This window comes from Hesperophylax consimilis, chromosome 3 (genome assembly GCF_061612785.1).
Source record: "Hesperophylax consimilis isolate HC1 chromosome 3, BYU_Hcon_1.0, whole genome shotgun sequence".
NCBI classification, from domain to species: domain Eukaryota; kingdom Metazoa; phylum Arthropoda; class Insecta; order Trichoptera; family Limnephilidae; genus Hesperophylax; species Hesperophylax consimilis.
Window position 1 is genome coordinate 13,796,054 of NC_142838.1, and position 23,118 is coordinate 13,819,171.

General features: G+C 33.0%; 3 protein-coding genes across 3 annotated transcripts in view; 1 reads left to right on the plus strand and 2 right to left on the minus strand.

Moving 5' to 3' along the window:
• The window catches only part of Syn2 (Syntrophin-like 2), a 310,605-nt gene extending 304,815 nt beyond the window's left edge, over window positions 1-5,790 (plus strand). Inside the window, exon 11 of the mRNA XM_089648441.1 lies at window positions 211-5,790. Coding sequence (XP_089504567.1) covers window positions 211-321 — 111 coding nt within the window. The 3' untranslated portion in view covers window positions 322-5,790. The remainder of the gene's footprint in view (window positions 1-210) is intronic.
• Window positions 5,791-12,513: 6,723 nt separating this feature from the next.
• On the minus strand, window positions 12,514-14,028 carry LOC149424996 (potassium/sodium hyperpolarization-activated cyclic nucleotide-gated channel 2-like). Its single transcript, XM_089646970.1, has 3 exons — window positions 13,873-14,028; window positions 13,114-13,329; window positions 12,514-12,798 (listed from the first exon to the last, which is right to left on the minus strand). Exons 1-3 carry the CDS (start codon window positions 14,026-14,028, stop codon window positions 12,514-12,516), a joined length of 657 nt encoding a protein of 218 aa, XP_089503096.1.
• Window positions 14,029-20,099: 6,071 nt separating this feature from the next.
• LOC149424997 (organic cation transporter protein) overlaps window positions 20,100-23,118 on the minus strand; it is a 77,605-nt gene continuing 74,586 nt past the window's right edge. The window contains exon 12 of the mRNA XM_089648453.1: window positions 20,100-22,928. Coding sequence (XP_089504579.1) covers window positions 22,758-22,928 — 171 coding nt within the window. The 3' untranslated portion in view covers window positions 20,100-22,757. The remainder of the gene's footprint in view (window positions 22,929-23,118) is intronic.

The window sequence follows — 23,118 nt, forward strand, 5'->3', positions numbered from 1 at the left end:
ACTAAATTTATTAAATTTACATATTCATCTACCGGATGGAATGAAAACAAATTATAAAATGAAAGAACTGTTCAAAATTATTAATGTCATGGCCTGGGGATCTCGAGAAGGAGTCACTTCTCCTACTCATCCTTATGTAAAGCAGCTGGCATATGGATTGTGGATTGTAGAGTCTGCCCGAATAAATCTTTAACTCTGAACATTTGTTAGGAGCTGGAATGCCAGATATTGCAGAGTCTCCTGTTCTGCATGCATGCCTTCCTGACGGCCAAGGTGGCTTCAGTGGATCCGGCATTTCTTTCTTCCATCCAGGCCACGTAGAAGCTGCGCTTTCCACACTTCGTGGCTTCATGGCCTCCCAAACATTGTGCCTGCTTCTAGGAGCGCTACCAACCAACTACTCATGGCTTATTCGAGGACAATAAAACATACCCTACCTATAATCTGCGTAGGTTATTATCCAGCTAATAAGATTTTGGTAGTGTAAAACTGAGCTTTTATAAAAATTTATCGCGTCAGTTTTCATAGTCGCAGGTTTACATGTTGCAACATTTTTATTCTGTACATAGAGAATTCTGATTTCTGTTTTGATGTAAAGACTTTGTTATTGATTGGTAAATGTAGCAGATGAGAAATTTGAACAATTTTATAAAAAGTCAATTGCTTTGGGTTTTTGGGAGTGAGTATGTTCTTGCAATGAAATAAAATGTCTCTTCTAATATTCATAAAAGTAATTAAATTGAGAATTAGTAATAATTTTCAAAGAAGTGCACAAAACGAGGAAACGATAAAATAAAAAAAAATATTCGACTGAACATTAGAAATCGTAATATTAATGCAATTAATGAATGCTTGATTAGAGTGTAAAATATGTACAATATTATTGAAAGTGTATTGTTAAGTGGAGCCAGTAACTATAATGTATTAATCTTCAAGGGTTGGGTTTTAAATTATAATTAGGGAATAATTAATATTTACACAATCAATTGTAACAATACTTTTTAGTAACTCACACTAAACTTGAAATCAGAGAAATGTGTTGCCATAATATTCAAAAACAAAACTACCACATATTAATGTAAATATAATCTCTAATAATAATTTCTAATGGTTACAATTCAATCCTTCTATTAGAATTACCCCGCAAACAATATGATTTCAAAACCTTTACTAAAACTACTACCATATTCATGTGAATATTCCTCTCAATCAGAATTCAATTCTATTATAATTATACTGCTAAACAACATGATTTCAAAACCTATACTCAAACTACTACCATATTCATGTGAATAATCCTCTCATTTCCGATTATCAGAATTCAATCCTTCTATTAGAATTATACCGCTAAACAATAAACCTTTATTAAAATCTACAACAAAGTTCACTTTAATAACCCTCTCTGTATTATTTGGTCAGAATTCATTTGTTGTATTAGAATTACACCGCTAAACAATATGATTTCAAAAACTTTACTCCTACATAGCTATGTAGAATATTGTATTACCCTTTCTCCTTATGCCCTCTCACAACATTCTGGAATTGTGGCAACCATTGTTCCACCGGCTACGGAGAGTTGTGACTCTTGTGTAGTCATCACATTTAAAAATCCTCTTAAATTGTTTAATTTATTCTATTAACAAAAAGATGTTTAGCCCAAGCAAAGACGCTGAATGCTTCAAAAATTACATAATATGCATAACTACCCTAGAAGTTATTTTGACACTCCATCACATTGTGTTATCATTGAGTATTATTATGTTTAGATGCAATACGCAAAGAAATAAAATGTGTATCAATAACTTAATTTTAACATGGATTAGATTTATTTGTTGTTGAAAATAATAAAAAATCTTTCCTTCTAGTTTGCACTCTGTCAATGAAAACATAGGCCTTCTTTGTAGGATAGCATAAAGATATATTTACATAGATTAATGTTGTGCGAGTGGACAAGTCTAGCAATATAAAATAAATGTTTTTGGTGCTTATGTAAATAAAATTAGAATCCTCATATCCAGCCCCATTCAAAATCCTGTGAAGACTCCCGATAGGCGGAAGAAAACGCATAGTTTGGCGGCCATTCATCTTTGTCAATTGAAATTCGCATTAAATTAACAAAAAGATTATTTATGAGAGATTTATTTATTTTCGAGTCAATTGAAACACTATGAGCTAAAAGAAATGATAACTAGATTATTTGTTGTAATTTATTAAGTTTACTTCGGATATAAGCATGTTGTTTAATTATAAATAATTGTCTGTATATTATTTGGTAGGAAAGAATAACCAAAGAGAAGAAAGTGTTGATCTTTTATTTATGTAATATTTACTTTTTCTCTCGAAAAAGTCAATGATTTTGAATTAGGTTATCTTACGTTTGCTTTTTTCCATCTATAAAATAGATCATGCTCACTATAAAAGAACCCTTCTTAACAATAGATTACACATATATTTTTAGAATTATGATTAGAAAGTTTAAAAGATTAAACCATTTTAAAGTTCACTGTGAAATAATAAAGCACCCAGCTCAATTTTTTCGATACTATCTACGTACGTAATAATGTTACGTAATATGAAAATTGCTTGAGAATACATATTATTGTTCAAGCCAATACTTTTTCTAAACTTTCATTTAATGTCTCATAGTTTGTAGATTTTCATCACAAAGACTTATTACGTATAAGAGTTCAATTCCAAAACAATTGATTAATTCCGTTTGTATTTAATATAACTATAAGTGTATGTATTTCAATTAGTAGCCTGTATTACGACAATGTCAGTTGGACCTTGTAATTACATTCACCGTCTTCTTCATTTTTAATTTAATTTATTTATACGTATGCATGTAATCATTTAGTGCTTCACCGTACCTTGAGAAAAATTGAAGGAAATTTCCTTTGATTTTTAAGAATACGTAATACTCTGAACTTTGTGAGATTAATTTTTAGATTACATAGCTAATTAACTATAAATAATTTATTTAGAAGACAAAGTATTAAGGTAAACCCCCTGACATAATAGCTGCGCTGTGTTTGTGTTATTGATAGCACAATGTTCAGCATCCTGCTAAATAATAATACAAATTGCAGTTACATTGTGATTTTTTAGGTTAGTTTTTTAGTTAAGTTATAGATTTATTAAAACAAGCAAAAGTTAAAACATAAATATATGCACCCCACTAATAACAATGTTTTTATTTGCAACATTATCTTTTAGAACAAGAACAATAATAATTTTTCGTCAGTTTTTTTTCCGGTTTGTATACAAAAGTCAAATTCATGTTTTAAATGTACATAATGCATGTGAACACAGTATTTTAGAAACTAAGTAGGTTGGTTGTGTCATACGCTGAATTTATTTCCGATTTTAATAAATTAAACCATTTTACATTTCGAAAATAAAATATAATATTGTCAATGGATTCATCTCCACGCCGCGAGTCATATTTGACATATTTCTTCTAGAGAGGTCTAAAAATCCATTCACCACACAATTGTGTCCCTTTGTTCTTTTAGCTAACTTAGATAATTCATTTTAATTACATTTATTTATACAGGGTTTCCCAAAAATAGTGTCTAGTCCAGAGGTAGAGAACCTCTAGGGCTACCCAAATCACCCCCTATGTATGATCAGCGGTTTTATGAAATTTTCGAGTTAGGATTTTTTTTTCGTATTTTTTGTGAAACCTTGACTTACAAGAGATTATCGGTCACAGAGTCATGAATTATTGAGATACATGCTTGATTTTTTTTCTAATTAGATGAATAGTATGCTTTGTAGACACAAACACAATTGTGGGCAGATCTGATACCGTTGCGCCATAAAAAAAAAGTTGGATCCCAAAGTTACTATTAAAATTATCGAGGATGGTTTTTAAAAAAAGGCACAAAAAATTCCTCCCAAACCTTTTTTAAAAACTTGCCGATTTCATCATCTGTTTACCTTGTAAATTTTATTGGGCTATCTTTACAGCGTCATACTTAAAATTTGTTCAAAATCATAATAAGTTAAAAAAAAACCGTTGAAAGGGTGAGTTAAATAAAAGTAAATAATAACTGTTTATTATTGAATCACAAAATGTCTACCTTCATGCTCAATACAAACCCTACATCTTCTAAAAAAGTTTTGTTTCAGTTGCATGAATGCTACTCTATACTGTTTCTTGTGCCTGTCTCAGGATTGAAGTATTAATTTCTATAAAAAAATAAATAACTATTACATTCTAGTTGAGAATTAATTATTAATATTGGATTTTGTTCATTTTACCGAGATGCTTTCCTAGTGTAGATTCACAGAGTTTGATCAATTCATCAAATTTTAGTTAATTTTCAAGTTCTGTTAATATTTCAGTTATGTGAAACAACTGGCCCATTTAAAGTTCTATTTAAGTTCTGTTATTAAATCATTAATGACCAGTTTTTTCACATAACTGAAAGAATAACAGAACTTGAAAATAAACTTTGAAACAACTGGCCCTTAATGATTTGATAGTCGAGATGACTTAAAGCAATTAACCTTTACACTGCTGGTCTCATCACGCGGCACATCGAACAATATGTGTTTTATTGAAACTTCATGGATCACATATGCGACATCTGCGTAGGTAAAGTTAATAAAAATGACTTAGTGAGTGATTACCTAGTAGTGTGTTTTTTTTTTAATATGCAATGTTGGAAACAATCTCACATATTATTCAGTGTATGGAAGATTTGCAGTCATTCTATTATACTCGGAGTACTATTCATACTTTAGAAAAATCTTTTTTCAATTCTACCAAAAGTGGGCCTTACACGTATGCTTCGGAACGAGATTTCCGCGCGGCGGCTTGAGGCGGCGCACAGAAAATTCCCACATGAACTGCGCTGTAATAAACCGTTACCTTACTTTAGCAGACTCTATCTGATGCTTACGTGTGGTAGAGCCTAATGTATGATTATTGTTGAAATGATATTTCAGGTTAACTTGAAATGAGGTGATGAATCTCAGCAATGTTATAATGTTCTAATAAATGATTAATCGTACTGTGTATTCAAATAAAAGGTGTACATACGTATTGTAAAATGTACATATTCAAAGACCTCTCGAAGCATTCCTGTTTGTTGAAAGAAAAAACATTTGTGAATATTATTATATCAACATTGTTGACAGTACCTAAATACCATTAAAAAGTCATACGTCCATGTTAATATTTTTAGTATTTGTTCAAAATTTTTATCACTACAAAAATATAAGTAATATATTAGATATTGAAATTAATTTATATCTGCTACTCGTGAATTATCACTGATTATTTTTATTGCAACATAATTCTATATTTTGTGACTGTCATTATAATTGCCAACTCCATATGGACCAGTGTAACATCGACTAATAACCTGTACAATTATTGTAGATTTAGATCATTATCGTTTCAGCACTGGTGGGCAGCGAGAACTGATTGTAGACTATTTAGAATAATGATTTTCAAGGAAATGTATGGTAACTGGATAACTCATCAAAATGTCAATTCAACACACCTCTTAAAAAGTGATATAAAGTCATGAAAAGTGATAAAACATCAAAACTAGAAAACAGGTTACGTAGTTTAGGTTTGTATGTTAGTTTTTTGCATCGCTTTTTGACTAAATCACTTTTTAAAGGTGTGTTGAATTATCATTGTGTTAAGTTATCATGTAACCAAAATGTATGTATGTGATTACTGATGAAATTAAAATTCCCACCTACTCATTTTTAAGTACCTAATGTGTTACTGTTGTTATTATTGTAAGAGTGATTGTTTTAAATTATTAGATGACAATATATCGAAAATTACTAAATGTTTTAAAAATGGTTTTATTTTCCTTTAAAATAATATTTCTTTCCGTTGGCAACAGAGGTACCCAAAATCTCCCATACTATCCTCGTATAATTTTAATATCTCTTAAAGTTTTGGTATTTTTTGTGTTCCTAAAAAACCTACCATTACAAAAATAAACCAATGAAGCAGATTAAAACAGATTTAAAAAAATATACATGTAAGTATCATTCAATGCCACAGATAATAATTCTTGCACGCAGGAACCACACCACAATTGTTTTCAATGCCTCGTGGGTAATGCGCGCAATCTCACTCCTTCGCGTTATTGCAGCATGACACGGTACGGTAAAGTCGCCTGTCGTCCGACGCCGCCCATCACGCCGCAAGTCAGTTTAACCCAAGCCGTTGACCAAAGACCATGTTCGTTGATGAATCAAGAATTTTTTTTATAAAAAAAACTATATTATGAGAATTATTTCGCAAAAACACATTGAACGTATAGTATAAGCCATAAGAATAATTTGCAATGAATGGAAAAAATGGCATTAAAATGATAAAATCACCCTTCATAGCTTCCCAAGTATTGTTTTGCATGTTGGTGTGCCGAAGGTTAAATACGTCAGATGCATAACCTGAAGTATCACTCTGGGACTTAATGCTAGAAGTGCCTATGTCAAATTTGTGAAGTGTGAGTGGTGTCGCGAAGCTGCGACTCCACTATATTATTTTTAGAGGTGGTGTGCTATGCCACACGCCCAAAGGACCAGTCCCAAACTACACCGAAATGTTAGGTTATGGGACGATTTATGCATCCGACGAACTCGATGGACAGTGCAATAATCAAAAAGGTATAAATCTGGGCTTCTGGAGCACAAGATAAGCCCAGATTGGAAAGCAGGAAAGATGGACTCACCCGTTGATGACTATCACACGTCTCCAGGAGTTTTGGTTGATTTCACTTCACAAAATATATGTATAATCGCCCTGTCTCATATTAATTATCACTCCGAACTCTGATAAGCAACTGACACCACTTGTCAGATTTTACATGTGTCGCAACAATATTTTTAATATGGTGACATTTTGGGATGGGTAAAAGGGTAGGTAGGACATTTGCAGGATTTGGTATTGACATTACACTTGTCCTTTAAGCCTGTGGATGCATACCTAACAATCCCATATATATTGCGCGAACAGTGAGTTTAAATTTATTGGCATAAAAAATCCTAAACCAATATTTCGACTTCTACTTTAGATAAACCAAAATTTCATCAATCTAGAGCACCTGACACAGGTATCATAGCATAAGGGATGTTATAGATCATGGGTGGCCAACCTTTTCAGCAGACGGGCCAGATTTTAGAAATGAGATTTCCTACCGGGCCGTACTACAGGTGAGTCGTACTAGCTCGTCTTGATACTCGGAACAACTGGTACAAGTATGAATAAATACCTAGTCCAAATACCTGTTCACTAGTACTTGCGCATTTGTACTTACTTTTACAAGTAATGTTATGCCGAAAGGAATTATTTATTTTTTATTTTTTTTTATTATCAATATAAAGTTTTTTTACAGGTTTTTTTTTTCGAAGTCTGTCTCACTAGGATAAACCTGTGTCGAGACAGACGTATTTGATACATGAATTAATGTTTACATATTTTTTGATACATAAAATATTTCATTACATTAAATGACATTGTGAAAAAGATACAAAATTAATAAATAATAATAATAAATGATAAATTTGTTAATCAGCATCTAGTTGGAGTACATACTTATGTAGGGATTTTTATAAAATTTTTGATCATGGATCTGTCTTGGCTGATGATCCAAGACTTGATGTCTGTTTTATATTTCAAAAAAAATTCGTTCAGTCTAATGGCTAGTGGGAGAGCATTATATAGCCTTGTTGCAAAATATCTAAAATTTCTCTGGCCAAAAGTTGTTTTAGCGAAAGGGATTTGTAAGAAATTATGTCCTTTGGTTCTAGTATCACGAGCAGTTTGGATATTGTCAAAAGTAGTTTTGTGTTTGAAGAGGTATGTTAGTATGTTTTTAGCATAAAGTTGCCTAATGTCCATAACACAGATTTTCCTAAAGATTTCATCCGAACTGCTTGTGATTGGTAGTTTGAGGATAATCTTTATTATATTATAAGTTTCTGAGCTTTAGATATTGGATCAATGGCGGCAGCGTTTGCTCCTCCCCATGCTATGATACCATATTCTATTAAAGATTGACAAAGTGCATAGTAGATTGTTTTGAGCTGGCTTAGGTTGAGAAAGTTGCGAGTTTGTCTAAAAAAGTAAATGAATTTTCTAAGTTTGTTTGCTGTAGTGGTTATATGTTGTTTCCACTTTAAATTGCTGTCAAAAATAATACCTAAGTATTTAATTTTAGTTACCTGTTCTAAATAAGGGCAATCACATATTATTGTATTTGCCAGGTTGCAAGCACATATTTTAATTTGATTTTCTGAGTTTCTTAAGGAAGGATTAATACTAAATTCAATGTATTTAGTTTTGGTCACATTCATTGTTAGTGTATTATTGTTTAACCATCTTTTAACCACAGTTATGCCCCTGTTAGCTTTTATGTATACATCATTCCAATTGCTTGATTTGAAGAGGAGAATCGTATCATCAGCGAAACTTACAATTTTGGCATCTATTTGAAGATTACATAATTCATTTATGTATATTAAGAACAGGGTAGGACCTAAAACACTTCCTTGAGGCACGCCGTAGCTAATTGGTAATTGATTGCTATTGCAGTTGTTGATTTTCACACTTTGCTTTCGGTTTGACAGGTAATCGCTAATAATAGTAAGTTCATCACCATTTATACCAATATTAGATAGTTTTTGTAAAAGTTTAGAGTGAGAGATAGTATCGAATGCTTTGCACAGGTCTAAGAATATTGATATGCATTTTGATCCCTTGTCTAAGTTTTCATTTAGAAAATCGGTAACTGTTGCCAGGGCTTCGGAGGTGCCTTTATTTTTCCTGAATCCAAACTGGTTGAGTGATAGTATGTTATTTTGTTCAAGGTATTCGATTAGTTGATTATTAATAGTTTTTTCAAAGACTTTAGATAGTGAATTTAGTAATGTAATTGGACGATAGTTAGTTATGTCCGCTCTAGAGCCTCCTTTATGTATTGGGATTATGATTCCGTGTTTCAGTTTGTCAGGGAATCGGCCTTTTAGGATGCTTAGGTTAATAAGATATGTTAAGGGAGTGGTTATTTCTGATACAAGTTTTTTTAAGGCAATATTTGATATATCGTCCAAGCCAGTTGAAGACGAGTTTTTTAATGAGTTTATGATCAATCTAGTATCTTCATTTGAAATTTGTTTTAGACTAAAATGCAAGTTGTTGGGCAAATTTGTATTACAGCTTAGTGAATTGGAGTTGGTATGGTTTACATCGATATTTTTTGCGAGTTGTTCACCTATTTTTGAGAAGTATTTATTTGCATGATTAACAATAATATCGGGATTACTAGAAAAACTAAATATTTTATCATTTACTTTTAGTTGTTTTAAGTCATTCGTAGGATTCGGTTGAGAGTGAGTGGCTTCTTTAAGTGTTTTCCAAAGTTTTTTAGGATCATTATTACAGTTTTCTATTTTCTGTTTGTAATATATCTCTTTAGCCTTTCTTATTATTTGGGTACAAATGTTTCTATATCTTTTATAAAAGTTTCGAAGTTGTATATCATAAGGATTGTTAATAACGTTTTTGTGGAGTTTGTTACGTTTACGGATAGATTTAATAATAGTGTGGTTAATCCATGGCTTAATTGGTAAAATGTTATTTGGTATATGTTTTATAATTATGTTTGTATGTTCGTTAATGGTAGTCTGTAAGTAATTGATAAAGTACGTCCAGGCGTCTTCTGGATTTGTGGTGTTAAGTAATTCTGACCACGATTTACTCATCAGAGATTGACGAACACAATCATAATTGATTTGAATGATTTTTTTCTTATTTGTTGTGTTTTTATGTTTGTCTTTTCTGTTGCATGTTTGTATGGAAAGAATAGTGGTGTAGTGGTCGGTAAGTGTAGATTCATATACAATAGATATAACTGGGCAGTTGGATTTGACCATGATGTGGTCAATGCATGAAATGGAGTCTAATGTAGCACGTGTGGGAGTGTTTATGGTGCTTTGGAATCCATGGTATGTGAGCGTATTTAAGTATTCTTGGCACTGAGAATGTTCGTTTGTGGGCAGAATATTTATGTTGAGGTCACCAGCAATAATACAATTTTTAATATTACATAATTCAGTTAAACAGTTATTAATTGATTTTAGGAATGGTGAAATATTATAAGAGGATGGAGAACGGTATATTGCTAAGATACATGTGTCATTATTGAGAGTTATTTGCAAACAGTTTGCACCGCTGACTTGGATTTCCTTGACAGATAAACCAATCAGGTCAGTTCTGGTATAGACAACAACTCCATCATTTTGTTTAGTATGTATTGAAGTGCTGTAGTGATCATACCCTTTCAAAATTTTAGGAGCATAATTTTTTGGTATCCAGCATTCAGTAAGAATAATTATATGAAAAGAGGTTCCAATATTATCAAGTTGTAGCAAGAATTCGTCAAAATTCTTGGAAATTGATCTAATATTTTGCTGTAAGATTTGAAGAGAGGATGAGTGTGTTTGTAGTACATACATTTTTACAGAATTTAGGATTTGACGTCCTATAATTGGTAATACAGTCCATTTTTAATAATATCCATTACAATAAGGGTTTTCTCTAGAATTAAAAATCTACAATACCATTTTTTTAATGTCACTTTCATGTTTGATTTGAATGATTTTTTCCCCTGGACCCTTACGAACAAGTAATTCATTGGCTTTAAACCACACAAATTCGAATTTTGTTTCTTTAGCCTTTTGTTTTGCTTTCCTCAGCAATTCCTTATAATAAGGCGTAAGCACCTCACTAAGATAAATAGGTGATTTTGGGTTAAGTATTTTGGCTGTATTTTTGAAAGATAAGACCATATCTCTCGTTTTCTGGTTGTAGAAATTAACTTGCAGTTTATCGGGGGCGTTAGTTCTGCGGTCCTGGGTCCTGGTCACAAGGCGTAGATCCTGCTGCAACAATGGCATACCAAGGGAATTGGCTACCCGAAGAACGGCTTCAGCTGGTTGTTCTCCCGGCCGCAATTCAACACCCGGTATTGCTCACTCGGTGCTAAATTCCCCATGGTATTTTATCGAATCCATGGGGGGGGGGGTTCTTCGAGAATTTCTGTGAAGGGTAATTCCCCACAAAAATTTCTGAGCGCATTTCTTTCATTTTAGACGTTTTTCATGATTTTAAATATAAAGAATAACAATATTACTGTCTTCGTCGCTAGAGTCACTTGGCATTGTATTAATTCCACGGCTGAACTTGAAAAAATGATCACGTTCAGTGTTATTCGGGTAGCGCCGTGTACGGAAACCAACTATAAAGAGTAGCACATTGGTAGGCTACATGTGGTTGTGTCACGGTCACGTAGCTTGTAAGTATCTCTGTTTACGAAGGGCCTTAGTGTTCATTTACTTGCAAACATTATGAAGACAACAAGAGACCAAATACAAAAATTTAAAAAACTACAGGCGGCCCTAGAACAGGGAACCCACAAACCCTGGTGTGGAGGAATGAAAACCGTGACATTATTTAGTCATATACATAAATAAACCATTCTGTCATATAGCTTTATACTTACATCAAGAATGTAAACTTTACCATAGAAACTAAATTTAAAAAAATATATATAAAGAACAGAGTTTAATTTATTGAGGTAGTACTTACTTTAAACAATGATAGGGTTCAATCTCAGGCAATTAGGTGTTTTATTGCAAGTGTATTTTTTTTTCCAGAAAATGTGAAGTTGAAGAAATACTGATGATTCATTTATGGTGTAAATAGATGGGAAGAAGAGATATGTACTTGGCTGAGCTTGTTTTAAAATGATGAGATATCAGCAAAAGTCACTGAAGCGATTGTTGGGAAAAAAAGCGAACAAAGTTTTAATATTTTTTTAATATTCTCTTTTGCAATGTGGTGTTGGTGAAGAATACTTCCGGATGGCATCAAGAGAAGTATAACCTTTTTGGTTCTGGATGCAAGTTAGATACTAGGCTCCTGACATATTCAGTTTGCTTCAGAGAAACTCATGGTCACTGGCAAAAGTAGGGCAGGAGATGCAGAGGAAAGTCGATCTCTGTGCAATGGAACTGATAAGTATCACAAAAACCTACTAACAACTGTGCGCAACTAGGCTCTGGATATATGCTCATAAGTTTGGATTGCAAAAATATTATTTCATTAATTTCGGTGTTTGCATCTCATTATAGAGTGGAAGATACTTTCAGTATAGCCATGGTGAGAGACCAATACTCACAATCAAAATTTTGCTTGAATGGCTTCAGTCAGTAACTTTTTAATAAATAATTTTCTATCTTAGCACATTCAAAATTCACGAGTTGACATTGCTATGCAGTAATGTTTAGCGATCAGATCTCAATAGCCATGTTTTAAATCTTCCTCTATTCCATCTCCTTCCCCTCTACTTACTTCAGCCTAACCACAGACTCCATATTGGAGATTCTATAGTCGCACAGGCCCAGGGCCATTGAGACTCTTGTGCCATAATCAGTATACAGTAAAAAAGTAAGAGAACGAGTAAAGAAATAGTTTTAATCAGGTTTTTTAGAATCATTTTCCAAAAATATCTGCTGGACTTGTGGATAAAATGTGAGACATCTTAGCCAGTCTTCCTGCTTGAGGTGGTACAACTCACTGATCTCTACTGTGACAGCCGATTCATTGCACAAGGAGTCTTTGTGGATCAGGCAAGCCTCTCCAAAGTAGGCTCCATCATGCAGGGACAATACTTCTTTTCCATCCCTGTCTCTTATAGAAATACAACCACACTTAATCAAATACATAGTTCTTCCAATTGTTCCTGCTTCGATAATCATCTGAAAACACCATTAATAAAATTTTATGTCATTTATTATGATGGAAGTGTTTCAAATTTCGTCATATGAGATTGACGATCAGTGCAATTCAGAATTTTTAACATTCAAGTGATCTCTCAAGCCTAACAACATAGCTATTAAACTAGTCTCACACAAGGGCTATACTCTCATAATATATGTGGGCATGGCCTATTCCCAATGGGAAAGTATGGTAAACGATACGGTGGAGACAGGCAAAGAAATGACGAAGAACACCCCAACCATTGAATTAATTACAAGTAATGGAAAATTTTCAAATAGTGATAAAGGACTAACTTTTCCAGGGAGGTATATTTCCAATTGAAGATATTCTATTAAATCCAAGAATAATTTTTTTGGAATGTTTCTTAAAAATGGGACAGTGTATAAAAGATGTTCGCATTCGTATAATTTTATTTCCATTTTAATTTTTCTTGATATTGTTTTCATTATTTTTTCTTCTTCGAAATATTTTCCATTCCATTTGTAATTGGTGTATGTAAAAACTCTATTCTGTAAATTGGGAGGAATCCCCTTTTTGCTGAAATAACTTTCCAGTTCAGACAACTTAGCATTGTACTGCAGTTCTTCGTTGCGCGTATATATGTTGTAGCAATACACTGTGATGATGAGGTATGAGAGGAATATGTATCCAGTACACATAATCAATACAACCATGATAGTCTCTTCAATGCTGCCGGGATAGTTGTTACTCTCTCCTGAAGTTGTCACAAACCCCGTCACAAAGAACAGTGCCGTCCAATATCGACTTATGACTGTAGAATTAATTTGATGCATTTGTTCACGAACTATCCATAAATTTTTTGGGTTTTTTCCCCCAAGGATGTGGGCCGTTTTCCCAAATTGGAAGTACAATGCTGTTGTAAATTGTACGTATATTATGCTTTTGAGTATAATACCTATTTTATACTGTGCTTTGAGGTTTATTTCCAACTGGAAAAACATTTGTTCCAAATAAACAAACAAACATCGGGCACGAAATATTTTGAAGAAATACATGGTCTCTCGTAAGCTTTTCCTTTTCAACGGCATGACCAGTATCTGTAATGGAAGTGACCCGATAAGATCAAAAATAAAATCATTCCTCACATAATTGCTGGCGGTCTTGGATAAATCAAATATTATTTCCTTAGTCACTGGATTGTAGAAAGCAGTGAGGAATTTAATTAGAATATTTAAACATGCAAACATATCACATGTAAAAACAAACTTGGCCATTTGAATCCTCTCTGAAAAATAAACATTAAACTTTTAGCAAGATGATCCCATTAACAGGCAAGTGTTATTAATTAATTAATTAGGGTTATTGGTTCAAAGATATGACCTGTTATTTCTTATTGGCCAATGAATTTCAAATTCTTGCCACCAGGGTTTTAGAAAAAAAAAATCATGTGATTCAATTCATTGTGAGTACCATAGAAGGTAAGTACAAAATATTACTTTATTTAGTATCTACATGCAATCCTTAAAATGTTTCTGACAATGTTCTTCATGTCTTGACATGCCTTATATCGATTTAAAACAAATGGAATGACTCTGATCTTCATTATGCACTATCGCAGCTACCCATGCTTATGGAATAGAGGTTAGCCATATTAAAAAATATAATTGCAGTTTGTTTTTTATTGCTTCCAGAAATTCCGTTTCATCAGCTTCACAAAAGAAACTGGAGATGTGAGTAACTAGCATGCCTGCATCTAATATGTAAACACTGAACCACAAGCACGCAAGTAGTAAGCATGCCAGCTGTTAACCGACGTGTATCTGCGCTTAACTCCCTGAACTTGAATAATGATATATTGTGCCTTTAATTTATTCTTAATCTATACTAGGTAGTATAGTAAAAATAATACTTTAGTTATTATTGTTAATTTATGAAAGTATGTTTGTTGAATTACTTTTTATTATTTAAATATCACCTACTAACCATTCAGTATTCAGTCAGAAAGCCTTAAAACTTAACTATTTATTTTTTTACTTATCTATTTTTATACTTGCTTAGTGAAAAAATATTTATAAATCCAATTTTTTTTAGACTCCTACATTAGTGATATTTTTTGGATGGCTGTTTGCGTAAACCTTTTCTTATGAGGGACTAGACCACTTGAGCGATTATTTAAGTTTGCAAAAACGTTTTGAGCTATTGCTTGCCATAATGTGCCAAATTTATAGTACCTAAACATATGGGATAGATGGTGAAATCTAGGTGGATTCATTGGATTTATATGTTTCTATAATGTTAGCAGCGCATTCAAATACTGCCGCCAAAGAGTTTAGTTTACTAATTGGCCGCCAGAGGCGCCACTCTCATCGCTGTCGGCCAATCAGGGATCTACACTTCGCGGGTGGTTTGCAGTACGGCCGGCAGAGGCGCTGCTGGTTTTAGGCGGGAGCGACCCCCCCCCCCCCGCCAGGAGGAAGGATTGCAAGCGAGCAACACTTAAGCACAGTCACGCTGAGCGAATACACACCATTTAAAGTTATTGATTGTAATACCGTGGAGACAACATTAAAGTATTTCATCATAAACATCTATTTGCGTTTCATTATTGCTAACAATATTAATATTTTGAGGAATGGTATAAATTAAATTAAATGGTAAATGTATATATTATGTCACAAATCGCTTGAATAGTTGAAGTGAAATAAGGTTACATAATTAAAGTGAAATTTTCTTACCGTTGGAATGGAAGAATATAGAGTATGGTATTAATATTGAATCAATAATCCACAAGAAAAGAATAAACATCTGCCAGAATAATATGAATAAGCTAAAAGGGTGTATCATGAACCAGTGTTTGGCATTGATGTGTCGTCGTCTCTCGTTGATAAAACCAAGTTCACTGCCGAAGTGGAGTTTAGTGCCGCGGTGGTATGGCGATACGAGGAGGCTGCTCCGGAACAGCCTAACCAGTCGCTGGCAAGACCCGGCCGGGGGAGGGAGATCTTCAGTATAGGGGGCTTGTGTTATCGGAGAATTGACTATCAGGGTACATTTGTGCACCGGGTAAAATGGCCCTGTGGACAAATCAAAAAACCTTCAGGCAAATTTTTTGAATGCGATAATTAATTAGGCAGATAGTTATATTAATTTTTGATAAATACAAATAATATTGTAAATGATTTTTACCGGAATTCATAGTTTTGATACTATGGTATTAAACCAGCACTTTGAACATATCCATAATATACCCAACTGACAATTGATTCCATTAAGATTTGAATGTAAATTATTAAAAGTAATTCTTGATAGACAAGTCGGCAATTTAAAAAGTTCCTAAGTACCGATAACAAGGTTTCTGTTTTTCTTCTTCCTTTATTTATCACCAAAAAATATTACAATATTGAAAAGTGGTGTATAATAAAGTTCATAGAACATTTATTTAAGGTTAAACGCAACGCTCGTTGTATTCTACGTGTTCACAGATGACGTTAATTAATTAATTTTGTTTAAATACGCTTTTCCAAGGTATTGCTTTACAATATTAAGACAAATTATTTGTTTGCGCCCTCATATACGCAATTTGAATATGAATAAATAGTTTTGTCCATATAAAAACTCAATTCTATCGAGAAAGGCATACAAATACAATATTGGATTGAATCATCGGTAAAATATTGTATTTGTGTGCCTTTCTCGAAAGAATTAAGTCTTTAAACGAACAAAACTATTGATTCATATTCATATTGCGCATATACGGGCGCAAACAAATGATTTGTCTTAATATTGTAAAGCAATACCTTGCAAAAGCGTATTTAAACAAAATTAATTAATTAACGCCATCTGTGAACACGTAGAATACAACGAGCGTTGCGTTTAACCTTAACAAGGTTCGCTCGTTCAAAAAAATTCATCAGGCTGCTCGCATCTGGTGACATAGCTCATAGTCCAATTGGAGTCCGAAAGGAACAAACTCCTTCACATTTCACTAGATATAAAATAATTTTTCCATAAATCTAAGATTATTTCCCCTCCCACTTATGTTTTCGTATATACGAGTCGATAGAATGTGTTTTTTTAACAGTAACAATGTGGTATACAGTAGAATAAGTGTAAATGAAATAAATACTTATGTAATGTAAAATTAGGGGTACGTGATGAACGAAGAGAGGGGTGTAAGAAGAATGTATGATGTGGAAGTGAATGATTGAAGAAGTCGGGGAGGTCCAAGGAAGCCATGGCGCGATCAAGTGAAACAAATATTTGTTACTGTCATCTTCGATTTTTTATGAGTTCTTCGTTTGTTAGACCCCTTTTTGTCATGATGGACACAGTTATTGACGGCGGGATAGTCACAAGAAAAAAATGTTTTTCACAAAAACTTATTTACTTTTAAAGTAGAACGGTGGAGCCATACTCATAAGCGCTAATGCGTAAGAGAGATGCAGCATTTTCTACAGTTTGTTCTGTTGTGGATATTCGAGTTAGCAAGAAATATTATTACAGCTAGGAATGATACCTACATTGTATCTGCAAAATATATTTTTGTGCTTTAATCTAGTACCTACTCTATTTATTTTTTAATAGAATATTATGTGTTTTTATGTTATGTAGGAATGGAAGGTCTCTATTTAAAAATTTACATAGATGATAATAAATTTAGATTTTGGGTACCCCTGTTAGCAATGGGTGGGTTAACCTTTTCACCGCGATCAAATGTACCGAAAATTACACTCATACGTACTCACTTCGAAAATTAAAACCTACCACTTTAAACAGCTATAAATCTCTTATTTCTTGACAGATTAATGATTTGCTTATCTTAAAAGCTTTATTAATGCTCTTGAAGTTTGTTGAAACACATAAATAAGCAATAAACCGCAGGATACAGATATAATATTATAAAAAGTGACACATCACAAGAAATCAACAAGAACTGTCGCCATACGCATGCACACTGCTATATTGTTTATAGTAGTTACTTACAAGTTACACAATTATTTTTATTATTATATCTACTAACAAATAAAGTTTTAATAAAAAGTTAACACGAGGAGAAATATTTATAAGTTTTGTTTTTCATGGTAGTTTCTAAAACATGGCCACACACACAATGTCACATCACACTCTGGGCATTTATACTGGGACATTTTCCTTTTTTTTAGAAATTGCGCACACTCGGAAGGTTTTGAGAAGTTTTTGAGAATTATTTCCCTATATTGGGTGGGGCATATGTTTTGCTAATGCCTTAGCAGTTAGTCTCAGAGGTAAATCGTGTGAAGAGCGTGAATGAGGCTCAGATCGGGAAGTTTCATGATATTTTTGCAACAATTGTCGTATTACGGCTAATTGGAAATCTGCTAAACTAACATTTTTATTTGTAATTGATTTAAAAGCTATATGAGAGTTCAATAAATATAGATCAATAATATGGAAGGCCACTTTTTTATACCACTTAATTGTTTTTCGCAGGCAATTAATACTACTTAACATCAAGTCCACTTTGTCAACAGAACCCATACACTTATTATAGTCTAGAACGCACTTGGGTTTCATAATTGGTTGACGAGTTTTCCAATCAACTTTTCCCGTCATGTCCATGGAGTCGTCACGTAAGGTTGTTAGCATGTGAACTTCTCTTTTATCGCACCACTTTAAAGCCAACAGAGGTCCACGATTGTGCTTTCATTTCACCCTTTTTAAGTATATTAAATTTTGCCATGCCTTTTCGTGTATTCCGCACCGTACCACATGCATTGGTTTTGTTTGTATGGAGAAAATCATATAGTTGAGGGCTACTGTACCAATTATCAATAAAAAGATTATGTCCTTTATTTAAATAATCTTGAAGTAGTGTCGTTACTACAGCCCCTGAAACCCCGAGACATTCAGAGCCAGTTATGTCAGTCCCTTCGCCACAATAAATAATGAAGTCTAATATAAAACCCGTCTTCACGTCACACAATACAAACATTTTAATTCCAAACCGGTGACTTTTGGATGGTATATATTGTTTGATAATTAAACGCCCTTTGAAAACAATTATGCTCTCATCGATGCATAAATTTTCATAAGGTATCAAAGTTTTTTTGAACAATTTTCGGGTATGGTCAATTAGGATTTTAATTTTGTAAAGTTGGTCACCAGGAATTTGTGTGTCGGGGTTTGAGAAGTGTAACATTCGCAATATTATTTCGTAACGATCCCTAGACATGGTCTTTCCGAAAATTGTACTAGCGAGCAATGGTTCAGTGGACCAGTGTTCTTCGATAGTAAGATATCGGTTTCTAGTCATTAACAGTGCAAAAAAATGTACATTTCTTTGACAGATGTGTCAACCCATTTACGAAGTCTACATTTTTGGGAAGGTTCTTGTTTTGATATGGTGGCTATGTAATATCGATTAGTTTCGATCACCATTTTTGTCACTATTTCTTTGTTCAAGAAGTATTCAAAAAAGTCAATTTCTGATGAATTACCAGAAAATAAAGTGGATGGATCAAAACCTGACACAAAATCATCAAATTCATGAACTATTGGAATAAATGGACCAGAGGTCCAAGAAGAAAAGCAGTCTGCATTTACGGTATAGTCTAAGTTAGGTGTACGAGAGTCATGATCTTGGCTTGTCCCGGGGGCGTTTATTTCACTGTCACTAACTTCTTCAGTAATTGGTATATCTTGATCATCTTCACTTATTTCTAAATCAGAGTCAATGTCTAAAAATGTTTCATAAATTTCGTCTTCCGTAAGACTGGGGTTTGCCATTTTTAAGGGAGTTCAATTTTGATATATAAACGGTAAGCCTATAAATATAGACAGATATATTATTATTTAGATTGTCCACAAAATTTAGAAATAAAATCAACAAACTAATGTATCACAGAAAAATAAATTACTTAAAAAGATTCGCAAAATAGAAATCGGTCAATATTTTACATCGACGCATAAGTCCATCAAAGCAGATTGGATCACCTAAGAAATACTATGGATGACACAACGGTTCAGCGGCGCGATATTCAAATGACTGAATGAAGATTTAACGAATCATCGCCTTCACAATGTTTTATGTAAACAATTCATTATATTTTAACCAGCAAACGTCAGATGTCAGTAAGATAAAGGATTGAACTATTTTTTGGTTCAGTTATCTGCTAAATTCGTCGTATATTTACGTAGTATACAGCGGCTAAAGTCAAACGCATGATATGATGCGCGTAGCCCTGGGGGACAAATTATTTTCGCATGAATTGATGCGCGTAGCGGCGAAAAAGTTAAACAAAAAAATCAGATGAGTATATAAAATTTTATTGTCTTCAAACATTAGGTTTAGATTCTTATCCAAATCTTATAAGTACCTACACAATAAATTGATTGGTTGCGTATAAAGTCATCATTCGTGATCACAAGTATTAATTATTACATCAAATATTATAAAAAAGTATACATATATTTAAGTATAAAGGTTTCCAATCTTAATACTAAACAACAGACATAACACTATAACGGTAAGAACCAATAAAACAATACATTTAACTAAAATTATTACTATATATTTGATACCTATTTTAAATGCTATAACTATGAAGCTTATATTTTATTAAGTTCAATATACACTTAACACAGGGCCAGCCCTAATCCAAGCTGCGCCAGGCGCTAGTAAATACCTCAAGAGGGCTGTGTTAGGTATTATCAGTGCCACCAATTGCAACTGCACAGGGCCGGCCCTGACTTAACATTGATGAATTTAATATGTATTCAAATTTGAACACAAACACTCTTTGTCCATATTATAGTAAAAACTCTTACATTAATACGGATAAAGTATGAACACAAATTAAGAATATGTCCAACTCCACCATAGAATAATCACATTTGAGAAGTATTACACAGATTATTTAAAAACATTAAATCAAAGGAAAATAAATCTAAAACTACAAAACAGCTCTAAGAATAATTAAATTTTTTGTATGACACATTGCTTGGGGAAAAAAAAAAGGTGAATTGTTAAAAATATTGTATTACATAGTTGAAATTTTGTGGTTTTTTCATAAACAGAAATATTCTTTCTCAACCCTTGAAATATATCATATTTTTATACTATCTTTAGTTATGATAATAATAAAAAGATTCACATCATATAAATATTCACACCGTATATTGCAAACACCTAGCCAGACTAAGGACGGGTTGTTTCGGAGAATTTGAACAATTATTCAAATTTCAACGTTAATTTGCGAGTTCTGTGAAAGATATTTTCTAGTTCTGTTATTATTTCAGTTCTGTCAAGCAACTAGCCTATAATGATATAATAACAAAACTAGATAATATCTTTCACAGAACTCGCAAATTAACGTTGAAATTTGAATAATTGTTCAAATTATCCGAAACAACCGGTCCGAAGTCGAAATATTTTAAATTAGAATAATATACTTTGAATTTTCAAGTCTTCAGTATGTTATTTTGACAATACATATTTAAAATATAAATCAAGGTTTTGAAGTTTAATACAATTTGATTTGTGGGGAAAGCAAGTCCAGAGAATGGGCCTGTAGTGGACAGAGGCAGCTGAAGTAACCCGATAGAGAGATGCCTTGTTGTAGTGATGTGTTCCCAAAGACGACACAAATAGGATAAGGCGAAGAAGATGGTATGAGAAGAGAAAAAATAACTTATTGAAGAAAGCAAACACTTTGTGGCTTGATATAATTTTTTTTCTGAATTATATAGATCGAATGGTTTAGGTTGCACTCAACCTTACTGAGAATAATGGAAATATAAACTAAATTAAAATACAGAAGAAAATTACAAGGTTAACAAAAGAAAAAGAGAAAGCATAGTAGTTAGACGGGTAGGGGAAGGGTGGGGGTTACATGGGGAGAAAGGGAAAAACTTTAAATTGGACTGTCTGTTATTTCTAACTGTTTGTTTTTTTGATATTGATATTTCAAATGATTCTAAATTATTAATTAAATTAGTTTATGTACTTAAAAGTTGCATTGAATACTACATTCTGCATCACGGGTGTGATTGAAATGATAATACGCTTACTCGCTTACACTAAGATGAATGAAATTATGAAACAACCTACTGCCAGTAGGTTGTAATTATACTTGTGTGTTGCTATGTTAGATATCTCACTTTCTTTAATGGCGCCTAAAATCTTCACGAACCAATCAAACTAATTTGGTTATTTATAATAATAGGAAATTTGTGTGTATTTATGAAAGAAATATTTTTCCTCGGCTTTTACTTGCATTTTCCGTTAATGGAAACACTTTCTCAACACACACGAGGGAATTTCAGCACTCATTTACCCAATATAGTTGGGACATGTGACAGTTTAGTACTAAATCGAAAAAACAACAATTTTCATATCTTTTGTGTGCCACTCTAAGATCTCTATAACGTGTCAACAAGTTTATTAAGTAATGTCATTGCCTAAAATGAATAAGTCCATTATCCTACTTTAACATAGTATTATATAGACTTTTATGACAGTGTAGTTGCAGGCAGTGGCGTCTCATGACATTTGGGTGTACTAAAGTGCTAATATTATAAAAAATAGCATTTCTGATGTTGTTGTAGCTGAAAGAGATTTTGGGTTACTAGAGTGCAATATTAGCACTCTAGTAACCCAAAAGTCACGAGCTGCCACTGGTTGCAGGAGAGCGATTTGACAAAAAAATAAGAAATTAACAAAACATTACAGAATTTCCAATGGTTTTTCACGACATACATATTAAACTTAAAGCTGCTATCGCTTATGTAATCCACCGGCGACTATCCTCATTTATGAATGTTGCATGAAGTAACACTAAAACACATACATCATGTACGTGCCGCATGGTGAGATATATTGCGTCAAAACGGCCAGCATTAAAATGGTTAAGGTGTTATCATTTAAAGAATTATCATCTGATTTGGACGGTATGTCATTAAGAATGTATTAATTTGTAATACTTGAATAGTAATAATGCTACATATGGTCTGTTTCTAAAACTTGGTCCTTGGAGCCAATCCTTTCGGCCTCCTCCACAGTATCGGGTAGACGGCAACCCAAAGTCTCGGGCAGGATGAGAGCTAATATTCCACCAACAAGGGCGGTCAAACCAAACAGTATGAGAGGTAAAGACTCATTGTAAACACCCTGCAACAGATAACACTAATTTAATAAATCGATATTCATTACTTATTAAGTTATACACATTAGAAAAACATATGATAAAAAATATTGGTTCAAAATCTTCCGCTAACGGGGTGACTTCTCTAAATCACTAGCTAATGAGGCAACCTTAGACCGCAGACTCGCTGTGCATGAATAATGGTTTTATATTTTT

What these genes read in the sequence shown, in the direction of transcription:
- LOC149424996 (XM_089646970.1), bottom strand. Translation starts at nt 14,028, where the DNA reads ATGTTTGCATGTTTAAATATTCTAATTAAATTCCTCACTGCTTTCTAC. An exon ending in CACTTCCATTACAGATACTG is followed by an intron (nt 13,330 to 13,872) that starts GTCATGCCGTTG and finishes CCCAATTTACAG; the next exon opens with AATAGAGTTTTTACATACAC. An exon ending in AAATATACCTCCCTGGAAAA is followed by an intron (nt 12,799 to 13,113) that starts GTTAGTCCTTTA and finishes TGGTGTTTTCAG; the next exon opens with ATGATTATCGAAGCAGGAAC.